Source organism: Pristiophorus japonicus, chromosome 1 (genome assembly GCF_044704955.1).
Source record: "Pristiophorus japonicus isolate sPriJap1 chromosome 1, sPriJap1.hap1, whole genome shotgun sequence".
Classification (NCBI taxonomy): domain Eukaryota; kingdom Metazoa; phylum Chordata; class Chondrichthyes; family Pristiophoridae; genus Pristiophorus; species Pristiophorus japonicus.
In genome coordinates this window covers 119,430,316-119,444,318 of record NC_091977.1, presented here as the reverse complement: position 1 = coordinate 119,444,318, position 14,003 = coordinate 119,430,316, and the positions used below count along the sequence as shown (strand labels likewise).

Below are 14,003 nucleotides of genomic sequence, written 5' to 3'. Positions count from 1 at the left end.
ATAATTCTTGAGGGGTGTGTTGCCCCTTTAAGGGGCTGCATGGCCCATTCAAAATGCTGCGCATGCGCGGTTTTCTATTTAAAAGGTGATGAGCCAGTTGCGCAGCAGAGTGTTGCCCGGCCGTGCGACTTAAAGAGAACATTTGTGATAAGTCATAATTACTGGCAAACAACCTCTCTTGCACATTAGTCTAAACATTTACATTTTACAATTGTGGAGTCTAATTCTTTCAGAATTTAATTTGCGTTGGAGAATTAAAACAAATTAATTATTTTTTTACTTGTTCTGTCTGTCTCTTTTATCTCTCTCAATTCCAAAATATTTTCCCTCTCTTTATTTTGCTTTATGTACATGATTTAAATCTAATTTATACTTCCTGGTTTAGACTCTGCATGGCTCAGTGAAGATTCTTCAATCTGATTGGTTGAAGAGCCACACTGTTGCTTTCTCTGCTCATACATGCCACAGTTGGCACCACACTGGATCAGACGCCCGATGACAGCAAGTCTACACTCAAAAGCCTGTGAAAACTGTGTGGGCAGTTGTCAGCGCAGTGAACAGCAAGCACTGTTCCTTCGCCACTGAATGCAAAATCCAGGGCATTATGTTCTCTCATGCAGTTTGGGAATAAAATATGACCTCCTTTTCTGGGCACATGTCTTTCACAATGTCAGCACAGGTCTGTACCGACCAGAAATGCAATAGCTGCATCTTCAATCTACATACAGGCAGGAAAAAATGGCAGCAAGCCTCATCCAGTGCCAGCAGCAGCCATTTTTAAAATGTCCTGTCAACGCCATTGTTACATCTGGAGTAACCTACTCGAGACTGCAACTATTTAGACTCCAATGGGATTACCAATCTTTGTTGATTTTAAATACCATTCATCCTGTGAATGGCACCCACGTCAGAATATACAGACCGAGGCACACCTACCTCCATTTGACCCAGGAATATTGCTTATGTAACTGACATTTACAAGCCTGGCTTCCCTACGCTGATCATTCTTTTCTTCCTTCAGAAAACGTATCCATTCCCAATGAGTAACACATTGTTCACTCTTTAGAATGGGTGGGGGTGTGGGGGGGGGGGCGGAGAAATAGGAACCTCAAAGCCTCACAAAGTAAGTTGGTAAATAAGTTGTTAATAGAGTAAGAAGAATTTTAAATAACAAAAAGTAGCTGATAAATAAGTCTATCTGTAAACTATCTGGTGGCTATTGAAATCCACTTCTGCCTTATTAATAGTGAGCATAAATGACGTGGTAATAATGGCAGAGGATGTTACCAACTCATTACTGCCTCACTTAAATATACTTTAGGGCATCTACCATCCATCCAAACCGATGGTAGAAAATTGGGCAAGTTCCAAAGTGGGCAGGAAACATCTCTTTGCAAAAATCTGGCAGTATTCATTTAAAATCTGGGTTTAATGGTCTCTGATAAACATTGAACAAAGTTCTGTTTCCAAATGGCTAACTGAGTCCATTTCATTATCTTTAAAATCATTTGTACTAATTTAATCAAGGAAGAGAAACAGTGAAATAATGCATGTCTCAAATGATAAAAGCACTTTGGAAATCTGTGTCAATAATGCAAAAATGGATCAAGCCAGTTCTTTTGTATCAAAAGGTCAATGCCACTTATTATAGCATCAAGTAAATAAACCACTTTCAGGGTCATAAAACCAAAAATTCAAACAATTGCAGTTACCTATAATCACCAGAAAATATAGTGGAACTAAATGGATGCATGCAATCTAGGAAGAGTTAATAAAGGTGCAGAAATTGTGGTTGGAGGCTTCCCACGGGCGACCTGAAAATTTTTACGAACTTACCTAGTAGTCCGGGAGGTTTGGCGACTTGTGGTCCTGGGTCTCTACGCGAAGGTCTGCGTAGAGACCCACATATCCCAGAGACGTAGGCACTTCGCACATGTCCCTGGGATCACATGGGCCAGTCCAACCAAAGTAGGGGTATTCCCATTCATACTTGTATATATACGGAATCACCATAAGTATGAATGAGAATACCCCAAAAATACACAAATATTTAAAATATTTTTTTTTTTAAATCACATTTAAAATTAATCAGAATGGAATTTAATTAATTATTTAAAACAAAAATGACTTTTTTTGAAAAATAAATTTACATATTTTAAAGGGTCCAAAAATAAACTTATTTGACAGGTTTTTAAATTTTTAAATTATTTTAAAAATTGTATCTTTCTGTCATTTAAAAGTCTTACACTGATAAAGCAAGCATTATGCCTGCTTTTATCAGTCCTAAGAATTTCATGGGCAGTCACTGGGCAGAAGTTGGGCAAATAGCCCAATTCTCCGCCCGCGGAGGCCCTTTTCTTCTGGATGCGTGCGATCTGTCAAGAGGATTCTTGATAGATCAAGTTCTGGGTTTAGGTGCCTGCGCAGTGCATGCCTAAACCCGGAACTTGTGGGGCACCTCGTACGCGCCTGTTGGGGCCGTGCTAATTACACATAAAACAACATTCAGTTAATAAAATATTGGGGTACATTTTGGTCTTTACCATCTGGGTGAAGCACAGAAGGGAAAATTTGGCAGGGAGGATCATAACAGAACCCGCCTGATTGTGCTTCATTGAAATGAATGGAAGGAAAATCAGCGAGTTCTGTTTGGGGCCTATGAATCTCTCCTCGAGGTTTTTCTGCCCAGGGGTGCTTAATGTCCATTCAATAAAGATGCAAATCGATCCCATCATCTTAGATCCCAGGATGGCAGGACTGACATATGAGGAAAGACTGGATCGACTAGGCTTATACTCACTGGAATTTAGAAGAATGAGAGGGGATCTTATAGAAACGTATAAAATTCTGACAGGACTGGACAGGTTAGATGCAGGAAGAATGTTCCCGATGTTGGGGAAGTCCAGAAGCAGGGGTCACAGTCTAAGGATAAGGGGGAAGCCATATAGGACCAAGATGAGGAGAAACTTTTTCACCCCGAGAGTTGTGAACCTGTGGAATTCTCTGCCACAGAAAGTTGTTGAGTCCAGTTCGTTGGATATATTCAAAAGGGAGTTAGATGTGGCGCTTACAGCTAAAGGGATCAGGGGGTATGGAGAGAAGGCTGGGATGGTGTATTGAGGTTGAATGATCAGCCATGATCATATTGAATGGCGGTGCCGGCTGGAAGGGCCGAATGGCCTGCTCCTGCACCTATCTTTTATGTTTCTATGTTTCACAAGTCCATGCCCAGAAAAAAAAAATATTTTCAAAACAAATTCCATGTTGATGCACTCACTTCATTATGTGCAGATCAAGTTTGATGCATTAAGTTAACTATTATACATTCATTTTTATTGCAGGGAATGCTCAAGAATAAATTGCACATTACATTCATGTGAACAAATTTGTGTTTCTGAGTACAGTATTGACGATCACTTCTGTAGTAAGGCAAGCAAACATAGGATGTAGGGGTTCACTTTATGATCCTGGTGGGACTGCTGAGCTTTAGAAAAGGTCAATCACAACACGTATTCTGGAACAGTTCCTAAATTAATTTGCAAAATGTGCTCGTGGGCTGGATTGGGCCTTGTGCTAGGAACAGGCCAATAGGGAAGGACAGGGAAATGTTAAATATCTAGTGAGTCAGCAGCCACTAAAAAGCTACAGCAGAGACTTTAAAAGTATAAAAGCAACATAAAGGCGAGAGGTTTCATTTGTCAGCCTTTCTGAAGCTCTGAATTTTTTGCCGGATTTTTCAGAGGTGTGTGAGAAAAATAAGTTGTGGACAAAAACAAATGTAGAAGCAGGAAACTGGACGAATGATGGAAAGGTGCAGTGCTGGAAACCCTTGTTTTATGGCTGGCAGAACAGAGATTCTGCTGTATAAATGGGTGTGAGGAAGGTTACCTTGTTTGGCCCTCCATTACACCATCCCTTGAGGACAGCAGTGTAGCATGCCTCAGCCAACTGTAAGAGATCATCTACACATGGAGCTCCCCTTTCTGCCTACTCAGATGGACAGGCTGAATTTTTTTATATTCGTTCTTGGATGTGGACAGTGCTGACAAGGACAGCATTTATTGCCAATCCCTAATTGCCCTCGAGAAGGTAGTGGTGAGCCGCCTTCTTGAACCACTGCATTCCTTGTGGTGAAGGTACTCCCACAATGCTGTTAGGGAGGGAGTTTCAGGATTTTGACCCAGCAACAATGAAGGAACGATGATATATTTCCAAGTCAGGATGGTGTGCAACTTGGAGAGGAATTCACAGTTGATGGTGTTCCCATGTGCCTGCTGCCTTGTCCTTCGAAGTGGTAGAGATCGTGGGTTTGGGAGGTGTTGCCAAAGATGCCTTGGTAAGTTGCTTCAGTGCATCTTGTAGGTGATACACACAGCACAGTGTGCCAGTGTTGGAGGGAGTGAATGTTTAAAGTGGAGGATGGGGTGCCAATCAAGCGGGTTGCTGCTTTATCCTGGATGGTGTCGAGCTTCTGGAATGTTGTTGGAACTGCACTCATCTAGGCAAGTGGAGAGTATTCCATCACATTCCTGACTTGTGCCTCGTAGATGGTGTAAAGGTTTTGCGGAGTCAGGAGGCGAGACACTTGCCGGAGAATACCTAGCCTCCGACCTACTCTTGTTACTACAGTATTTATGTGGCTGGTCGAGTTAAGTTTCTGAACAATGGTGGCCCCCAGGATGTTGATGGTGAGGAATTCACTGAATGCTGTTGAATGTCAAGATGAGGTGGTTGGACTCTCACTTTTTGGGGATAGTCATTGCCTGGCACTTATGTGACATGAATATTACTTGTCACTTATTAATCCAAGCCCAAATGTCGTCCAGGTCTTGCTGAATGCGGGCATGGACTGCTTCATTTTCTGAGGAGTTACGAAAGAAACTGAACACTGTGCAATCATCTGCGAACATCCTCATTTCTGACCTTATGATGGAGGGAAGGTCATTGATGAAGCAGCTGAAGATGGTTGGGCCTAGAACACTACCCTAAGGAACTCCTGTAGCAATGTCCTGGGGCTGAGATGATTAACCTCCAATAACCACAACCATCTTCCTTTGTGCTAGGTATGACTCTAGCCAGTGGAGAGTTTTCCTCCTGATTCCCATTGACTTCAGTTTTACTAGGGCTCCTTGATGCCACACTCAGTTAAATGCTACCTTGATGTCAAGGGCAGTCACTCTCACCTCACCTCTGGAATTCAGCTCTTTTGTCCATGTTTGGACCAAGGCTGTAATGAGGTCTGGAACCGAATGGTCCTGACGGAACCCAATCTTGGCATCAGTGAGCAGGTTATTGGTAAGTGCCGTTTGATAACACTGTCGATGACACCTTCCATCACTTTGCTGATGATTGAGAGTAGACTGCTGCGGCGGTAATTGGTCACAATGGATTTGTCCTGCTTTTTGTGGACAGGAGATACCTGTGCAGTTTTCTACTTTGCCAGTGCTGTAGCTGTACTGGAACAGCTTTGGCTAGAGACACAGATAGTTCTGGAGAACGAATCTTCAGCACGATGGCTGGGATGTTGTCGTGGCCCATAGCCTTTGCCGTACCCAGTACGCTCAGCCATTTCTTGATATCACATGGAGTGAATCGAATTGGCTGAAGACTGGCTTCTGTGATGGTGGGGACCTCAGGAGGAGGCCAATGTGGATCATCCACTTGGCACGTCTGGCTGAAGATGGCTGCAAATGCTTCAGCCTTGTCTTTTGCACTCACGTGCTGGGCTCTGCCATCATTGAGGATGGGGATATTCATGGTGCCTCCTCCTCCTGTTAGTTGCTTAATTGTCCAGTGCAATCTCATCATAAACAATGGGAAATGATTTTCATGGATCTTCTACTGTTTTAAACACTAAAATAAAACTAACACTGAATGTGCAAGAGCAATTTATGCAGGCATTTAGTCCAATTAGGTTATCGCACAAGAATGGTAGGAAGATGGGGGAAGGGAAGTGTGGTTTACAGTGGGCCTTGGGGCAAGATTATCAGATGTCCCTGCACATCTAAACCCTGTTGGTAAAAATACAAATTATAACTTTTTAACTGTTGAATTTACTCACTTTCAGTCTCCAAGCTATGGTTACCGAAGTACTGGTCCCGAATTTGTTAACTTTTAAAAAAATTTCTGAAGTTTTTTTTGAAGTACATCCATTTCATTCACAAAATACTTTATAATTGTCATTTTATTTAATATGAAAGTTTAAAATTATTTAATTCAAAAGCACTAATATAAATTTAGGCTATATATAAAAGTTTGGTCTTGGCATAAAGGTTGAAAGTAATTGAATATGGCATAGCTTACCTTACTTCAGTTGAAATTCTCTTTTCAGTTAAAATAATCTCTTCCCTTCTTAATCCTTTATCCTTCAAAGCACAAAATTCAGTAACAGATGGTTCTGAATAAACCTGTTCTGCGACCTTTTCATCTTCAGGTGAAAAGTTGACCTCTTTCATGGGGAACTGTGACACAGTTTCAGTGTAGCTTAGATCGTCTATAAATAGAGTCTTATTTGAATGAATTGTATTTTTCATTTCTAAAGACATATGACATATGACATCATGCTCATTCTTAGGTTCTTCAGATTTAACTGCACAAGTCTCATCAACTAGAGGACTTGGTGCCTTTAGCTCTTTAACTGAATTCTCTGAACCAGATTCACTCATTTCAGTCCTACTAGAACTTTCCTCGGATGAGGTGTCCAAGAATTCATTTGCATCCACCGCTTTACTGCTTTGTTGATCTCCAGTGGTTTTCTCATCTAAATAGACTTCCTTTTCATCTTTGCCATTATTTTCCACAAACTGGTTATCTGAGGTGTTGTATGCAGAAAGAGAGTAATTGGAAAATCTCTCAAAGGCACTAGTTCCATTTCCACTGCTCCCTGGTTGAACTGTATCTGAAGGAAATGTTGAAAGTATATCTTCTTGAAAGTCTGTTTTTAGAATTAGTACATTTGCATCTCCTACTACCAAACCTTCACTCTCCTGCCTACCTGTGGCTTCTTCACAAGGTCTGTCTTTTCCAGATACAATGATATAGTCCATTTCCTTATCTGATGTCAGGCTGATATCATTGCTATCAAGTTCATTTGGGTTCACCTTGGTTTGACATTTACCCACATATTCAACTTCTGGTGAGTTGTTGGCAATCTCAATAGAGGAAGCTGGAGAGCTGAGTGAAGAAACCAAGAAGCTGTACTGATTATCAAACCTTTGCTCCAAAAGGGGACCACTTCCTTTGTTACAGAACTCTTTCAACTGCTCTGCAAATTCCACTCTTAATTCACTTCCTACATTCTCATTATGTTCATCTGTTACAGCAATTCTCTCTGAAACAGAAACATGAGAAAACCCTTCAGCATCAATTATACCACCATCCTGAGGACAAAGGTCTTCCCAAAAGCCTGATTTCTGGATACTGGATGATAAGCTAGAGGTTGTCACATTACTGTTACTGCTGCTATCTGTATTTTCAAATGAAACCCATGCACTTTCCACAATATTATGTATTACATGTTCAGTTTCTGTATTTCTTTGGTTGGATACTTCAATGTTAGAGAGTGTTATAGTACCATCTGCTGGTGGAAATATGTTACTGTCTTCAATATCCTTGGTTGAAGTTTTCAGTGAATCTGACTGCCGTGCAGGTTCACAAGCACCATTTGATGAAACAAGTCCTACATTTTCATGGACTAATGTTGTCTTGTCTTGAAACATGTCTGATTTAGTTTCTCTATTATAACCTTGGTATTCAGGATTAGTTGGCATGGGTCCCTCACCACTAATTATGGGTGTTTTCTGTGTTGTGACAAACTCATCGCTCGTGGTTTTGGAATCACTAATGCTTGCAGATAAAATTGTATCACATAAATGAGTGTCCTCGATTACTGCCTGAGAAAAATATTTCAGTGATTCCATGTGCAAAAGATTTTCTTCTGATACAGAGAAGTATTCCATCACTTCTGAATTATGTAAATCAACTACCTGGTTATCCAGGTTGTAGTCAGAAGTAGTAGAAGTAAAATAGTCATCTGCAAATCCGGATTTTGATAAAAGGGTTTCACTTTCCTTTTCCATGTCATTTGTACTGTGTGAATTACTGTCTAGGTATAAATGTGAATGTTTCTCTTTTGAAACACTGCCCTCCTGCTCTTTTTCCATAGTGTACAAAACATTATTTTCAGAATCTGAGCTTTGAAACTGCTTACTTTCTGACAATGAAATATCCTTTGGACAAGGTAATACACTATCCACAGGAACAGAAACCTCTCCCACTGGGTTCCAGGCGTCAAGATGTTCCAAGTTTGTTGGGTTAACTACATGGTCTCTGTGCCCTGTAAATTCATGATCTTCTAAATCATAATAATTTATTCCCTCTTTATATTTATCCTGTGAATCTGGATCTTTTGTGATTGATTCAGTAACTCCTCCTTCTAATTGAATCCAAGCATCAGGACTTCCAGAAATTTGTTGCTCATCTCCTTGTACAGATTCAAACTTATTATCTTTATCAAATGTTTGTTCTGCTGTAATAAAATCTTGTCCTGATTCAATGCAAACATCAGCACGTTTTGATTCCTTTAAGTTGTCGAATTGTACTAAACAAAACCCTGTATCCACAGCAACTATGGGTGAATGGCTTGCCTTCTGTTCTAATTCATTACGCACACTTTGATATGGATAAACAAAGGCTTGTTCAGCTAATTCACATGAAGCAACATTGTCTGAGACTGATAGGCGAGACTGCTGTCCAGATACATCCATTATATCAGGCCGTTTGATCATAGGTTCATCCGTTTTTTCTTCTGAGTCAATCCACATATCTGGACTTCCAGAATCTTGTTTTTCTGCCTCAACAGATTCACTCCATTTATCAGGGCTGTTTGAGGCTGAGTGGCTGGAATCTAATTCGTAGTCATTCAAAATATCAGGATTTACAGCAGTTGAACCAAAAAACAACTCATCGGATTTAGCCCACAGATCAGGATTTGTTGAAGAAGTCTCGTTTCTGTCTTGGCGATAGTCATTCACGATATCAGGAATTTTTCCATCTGTTAACTCCTGTTCAGATCCACTGTAAATATCACTACTAATAGAAAGCAACTCAGGAAATTCATATCCAGGGTCTATCCAAGTGTCAGGAATTTCAGCAAAAGACTGGTTATTCTCACCTTCTATATGTTTGTTAGGATCTAGCATAGTTGGCCGTTCTTGATCAAATTTATTTGAAATATGAAGATCAGTAGTTGGATGAATAAACTCATATTCAGAATCATTTTTTGGATCAGGATTCTTCACGGCTTGTGGTTTGCCTTCTTCCAAAGGTTGGCTGCAGATATCAATGGCTTCCAGGTGGTCTTGTAATGCTTCAGAGGCTGACAATTGGTGGTGCTGTTCGGCTTCACAATGTATATCAAGAAGGTTGAACACTGACTGTTTTGTTTTCTGTGTAGATGCTTTCCATTTTTCTTCTAGGTCAGAATTTGAAAATTCCTCTTCATATTTGTTCTGTGAATCTGATTTTTTTGCATTCAGTTCAATAACTCCTTGTTGTAATGGATTCCAAGCATGAGGACGTGTGGAGGTTTGCTGGTTATCTGTTTTTACCGATTCAATCTCAACAGAACTGGAGAATTCATCACTTACATAGTCTGGCAATCTATCTTCCATCTCATAATCACGGCTCAAATTAGGGTGGTTTGCATTTGGTTGACTGATTTCCTGTACTTGATTGAACCAGAGTTCTTGGCTTGTAAATGTTGACTCACTATTAGCCTGTTCAAAAACATTCCATGGATGATGTATCCCTGTAGAAAGCTGGCTACTCTCTTGTACATATTTATTCTCTATATAAGGATTTTCAGTTGCAGAATATCTGGTTTCCTGGTCTGAACTTCTCACTTTATCCAGAACTTCTGCACTTTGTTGACTGACCTTCTCAATACATTCACCACTTTCCTCTAGACTATCAGAAGATGAATGGCTGCTCTGTTCAAATTCATTCCATATATCAGAAGTATTTGGAGATGTTGGTTTGTATTCCTTTGTGTTCAATGTCTCTACAATTTCAAATGCTACCTGACTCTGACTAATTTTAGCTCGACTTACTTCCTGCATGTGTTCAATCCCTGGAATGGTAGTTTCAAACACTTGCTGAGTAACATCCTGATCAGATTCGCTCCTTATCTTTGTACCTGGCTGATTAATGCTGTCTATTTGTCTGCTCCATAGATTTGCATTTGCCAATGGTGACTGTTTGGAATCATCTTGAGAAATATTCCATGCTTCCAAGTTCTTTGCCAATGGTTGACTGTATGTCTGTAAATGCTCATCTCTTAAATCTGTATTTTCAGGACTAAGTTCCATTTGATCTTTGTGCGTAATTGTTTGGTAGTCTTCTACAATCCGTATTTTTTCACTTTCAGAAGCTGAATTGCTGGTTTCCTGGTCAAATGTAGTCCATGCACCTAAAATTTCATCAGTTGGCTGGGTAATTTCATTTGTTGGTTCACTCCCTATATCTGAATTTACAACAACTGGCAAATTAACTTCCTGTTCAGGATCACATAATATTGTAGGGATTTGTGATGAAAGAAGATCAGTATCCTGTGTAGACTCCGTGCTGATATCTAGATTTTCAGTGTTGGAATGTTGAATTTTCTGCTCAGAATCCTTTGATATCTCTGAGAGTTTTCCAACTGGCCTTATAACTTCTTGTGTATGTTCACTCCAGATAAATGTATTTTCTCCAGCTGATGCATATTGTTTATTTTCAAAACCTATGTGCTGACCATCTGCACCTTGTTGTTTGCCCTCTTGCCTTGGTAAATTTGTCACATTTAGGGATTCGTGTGCTAATAATGTTTCATTTCCAAATTTATAGTGTGAATCAAAATTATTGAAACCAGACACATCAGCCTCTTTCCCAGATTTGTTCCAGTTATTAGGGCTGTTTGAGATCAATTGAGTCTTGTCCAATTCATCACATACGTCTGGTTTAGTAGAGAGTGATTGGAAACTGGTTTGTTCAGGTGTATTCCATACATCATCAACATTTCTTGTAACTGACTGCTTAGACTGGATATCAGTCTCATTCCAAATGTTACAATGGGTAAAATCAGATTGACTGAATTCCTGATCAAAATCTGCCCAAAAATCAGAAGATTGTACAAATACATTTAGTTCTTTTTGGTTTCTATCCCAGACATCATTTGGGCCTGACACAGCCTGTTTAGGACCTACTTCAAATTCATTCTGTTGTTCAATATACTTCGAATCTGACTGATTAGAGTCAACAATAACAATTTCATTCATTTTTTCTATGACATCCTCTGCAAAAATATTATGAGGATCCTCATCAAGAGGTGACCCTTCTACAAGACTGTTCATGGGTGTTGGGGGCACATTCTTAACTACAATGTCCACTCCAATCACATCATTCGTAAGATTTTGTGAAATTAAAGAAATGTCAGTCACATGGGATTGAGCAAAGTGTTGCATCATTTGATCTTTTCCTGATTCATCTCTAGAATTTTCTTGTTTGTAAACATGAACATCCTCTACCTTTACCAGATCAGTTATTTCACTGATTTCCTCTGAAATATTTGTAGAAAACTTAGGCGAGTTACTATTTAATGGAACTGCTTTCACAAAATCATTTTTTGGAGGGATGGAATCTAATTTTGACAAACTGCCATTCATCAAATACTCTTCATTATCTCCTGAAAAATCAGCTTTAGAATTACTGCAATGTGAAGGATAGAGGACAGACAAATCAAAATTATCATTCACATTCACAACTGATGGTACTTTTTCCTCTACTAATTCACCTTCAGGCAGCGAACTGAACAGATCATATCCATGTGCAATGCTGGAGGGTGGTACAACTGCTTCTCGGATTGGGCTTTCATCACTGAGAAAAACTGAGCTTTCTTTGGATGAACGATTGCTTCGGATAGTAGCTAGTCCACTGTCTGGACTCATAAGGTCTAAATTGCCATCACCATGGGCCTGTAAGGAAGAGTTCAAATTTTGAGAATTTTCCAATAAATTCTCACCAATATATTCAGTGTTCTGAGAATCTACATCAGGACCAGATAAGTCTAGAACACCAGATGATCCTTCTGAAACCGGAGCACTGCCATTGACAGCTTCAGTAGAGGAAGTTCTTCTGTTCATCAACATTCCTTGCTGTCGCCTGTGGATACAGTCTTTTATCAGGGGAATAATCTGCTTGCATGAAACTGAAGAGCTCCCTTGTTGAAATGCTCTGATTTCCTGGAATCCATACTCTATGGGCTCCAGTTGGAGACATGGATTCTGACACTCTTCTAATGTATTACAGATCTGTCAAACAATGAAAATATTAGTGAATTATTTTATTTCAGTGAACTTTGCTAGTATAAAACCTACAACAACAAAAAGTGTTAGCATAAAAGATTACTACAGTGCATCATATTTCAGTTGTCTGCAACTTAAAATAATGTTTTGCGATTGTTTAATTTGTTGATTATGTGATTTTCAGCACAAGTCAAAAAAAGTTAAGTAAAAACATAAAAATAGCATAAGCTATTCAATTTTCATTTCTGTTGCAAGTCTATAGAATTTTATTAATGTTTTCATCATTAATAATTTGAGAAGGAAAAAATAAGCTCCTGCAAAATAAAAATTATAACATTACAACATAAATTAAATGTGTGATTTAACTGATAAAGACAGTCACCATTAATACATGGCAATCATTAGAGAACTGCTTGGCAGACAGGAAGCAGCGAGTCGGGATAAACGGGTCCTTCTCAGAATGGCAGGCAGTGACTCGTGGGGTGCCGCAGGGCTCAGTGCTGGGACCCCAGCTATTTACAATATACATTAATGATTTAGATGAAGGAATTGAGTGTAATATCTCCAAGTTTGCAGATGACACTAAACTGGGTGGCGGTGTGAGCTGTGAGGAGGACGCTAAGAGGCTGCAGGGTGACTTGAATAGGTTAGGTGAGTGGGCAAATGCATGGCAGATGCAATATAATGTGGATAAATGTGAGGTTATCCACTTTGGTGGCAAAAACACGAAGGCAGAATATTATCTGAATTGCGGCAGATTAGGAAAAGGGGAAGTGCAACGAGACCTGGGTGTCATGGTACATCAGTCATTGAAAGTTGGCATGCAGGTACAGCAGGCGGTGAAGAAGGCAAATGGCTTGTTGGCCTTCATAGCTAGGGGATTTGTGTATAGGAGCAGGGAGGTCTTACTGCAGTTGTACAGGGCCTTGGTGAGGCCTCACTGGAATATTGTGTTCAGTTTTGGTCTCCAAATCTGAGGTAGGGCATTCTTGCTATTGAGGGATTGCAGCGAAGGTTCACCAGACTGATTCCCGGGATGGCAGGACTGACATATGAGGAGAGACTGGATCGACTGGGCCTGTATTCACTGGAGTTTAGAAGGATGAGAGGGGATCTCAGAAACATATAAAATTCTGACGGCACTGGACAGGTTAAATGCAAGAAGAATGTTCCCGATGTTGGGGAAGTCCAAAACCAGGGGACACAGTCCAAGGATAAGGGGCATGCCATTTAGGACTGAGATGAGAAGAAACTTCTTCACTCAGAGAGTTGTTAACCTGTGGAATTCCCTACCGCAAAGAGTTGTTGATGCTAGTTCATTGGATATATTCAAGAGGGAGTTAGATATGGCGCTTACGGCTAAAGGGATCAAGGGATATGGAGAGAAAGCAGGAAGGGGGTTGTGAGGTGAATAATCAGCCATGATCTTATTGAATGGTGGTGCTGGGTCGAAAGGCCGAATGGCCTACTCCTGCACCTATTTTCTATGTTTCTATGTTTCAATGAAATGATCTTTGCCAATCATTGTAAGTGAGTATTCTAATGTTTTGTGCTGGAATAGTGGACCTTAAACCAGACATTTGGGCCCCAAGTTTCCACACGCGGCAAAACAGGCGCCCCTCCGAGTTGGGCACCCGTTTTTCGCGACGAAAACGGCGCCTG

The 14,003-nt window shown here is 40.2% G+C and overlaps 1 protein-coding gene across 2 annotated transcripts in view; it reads right to left on the bottom strand.

Moving 5' to 3' along the window:
* LOC139265594 (protein prune homolog 2-like) overlaps nt 1–14,003 on the bottom strand; it is an 808,581-nt gene that overhangs the window by 252,944 nt on the left and 541,634 nt on the right. For both annotated transcript variants that reach the window (XM_070882707.1, XM_070882715.1), the window contains exon 8: nt 6,304–12,347. In XM_070882707.1, the coding sequence (XP_070738808.1) occupies nt 6,304–12,347 (6,044 nt within the window). The remainder of the gene's footprint in view (nt 1–6,303; nt 12,348–14,003) is intronic.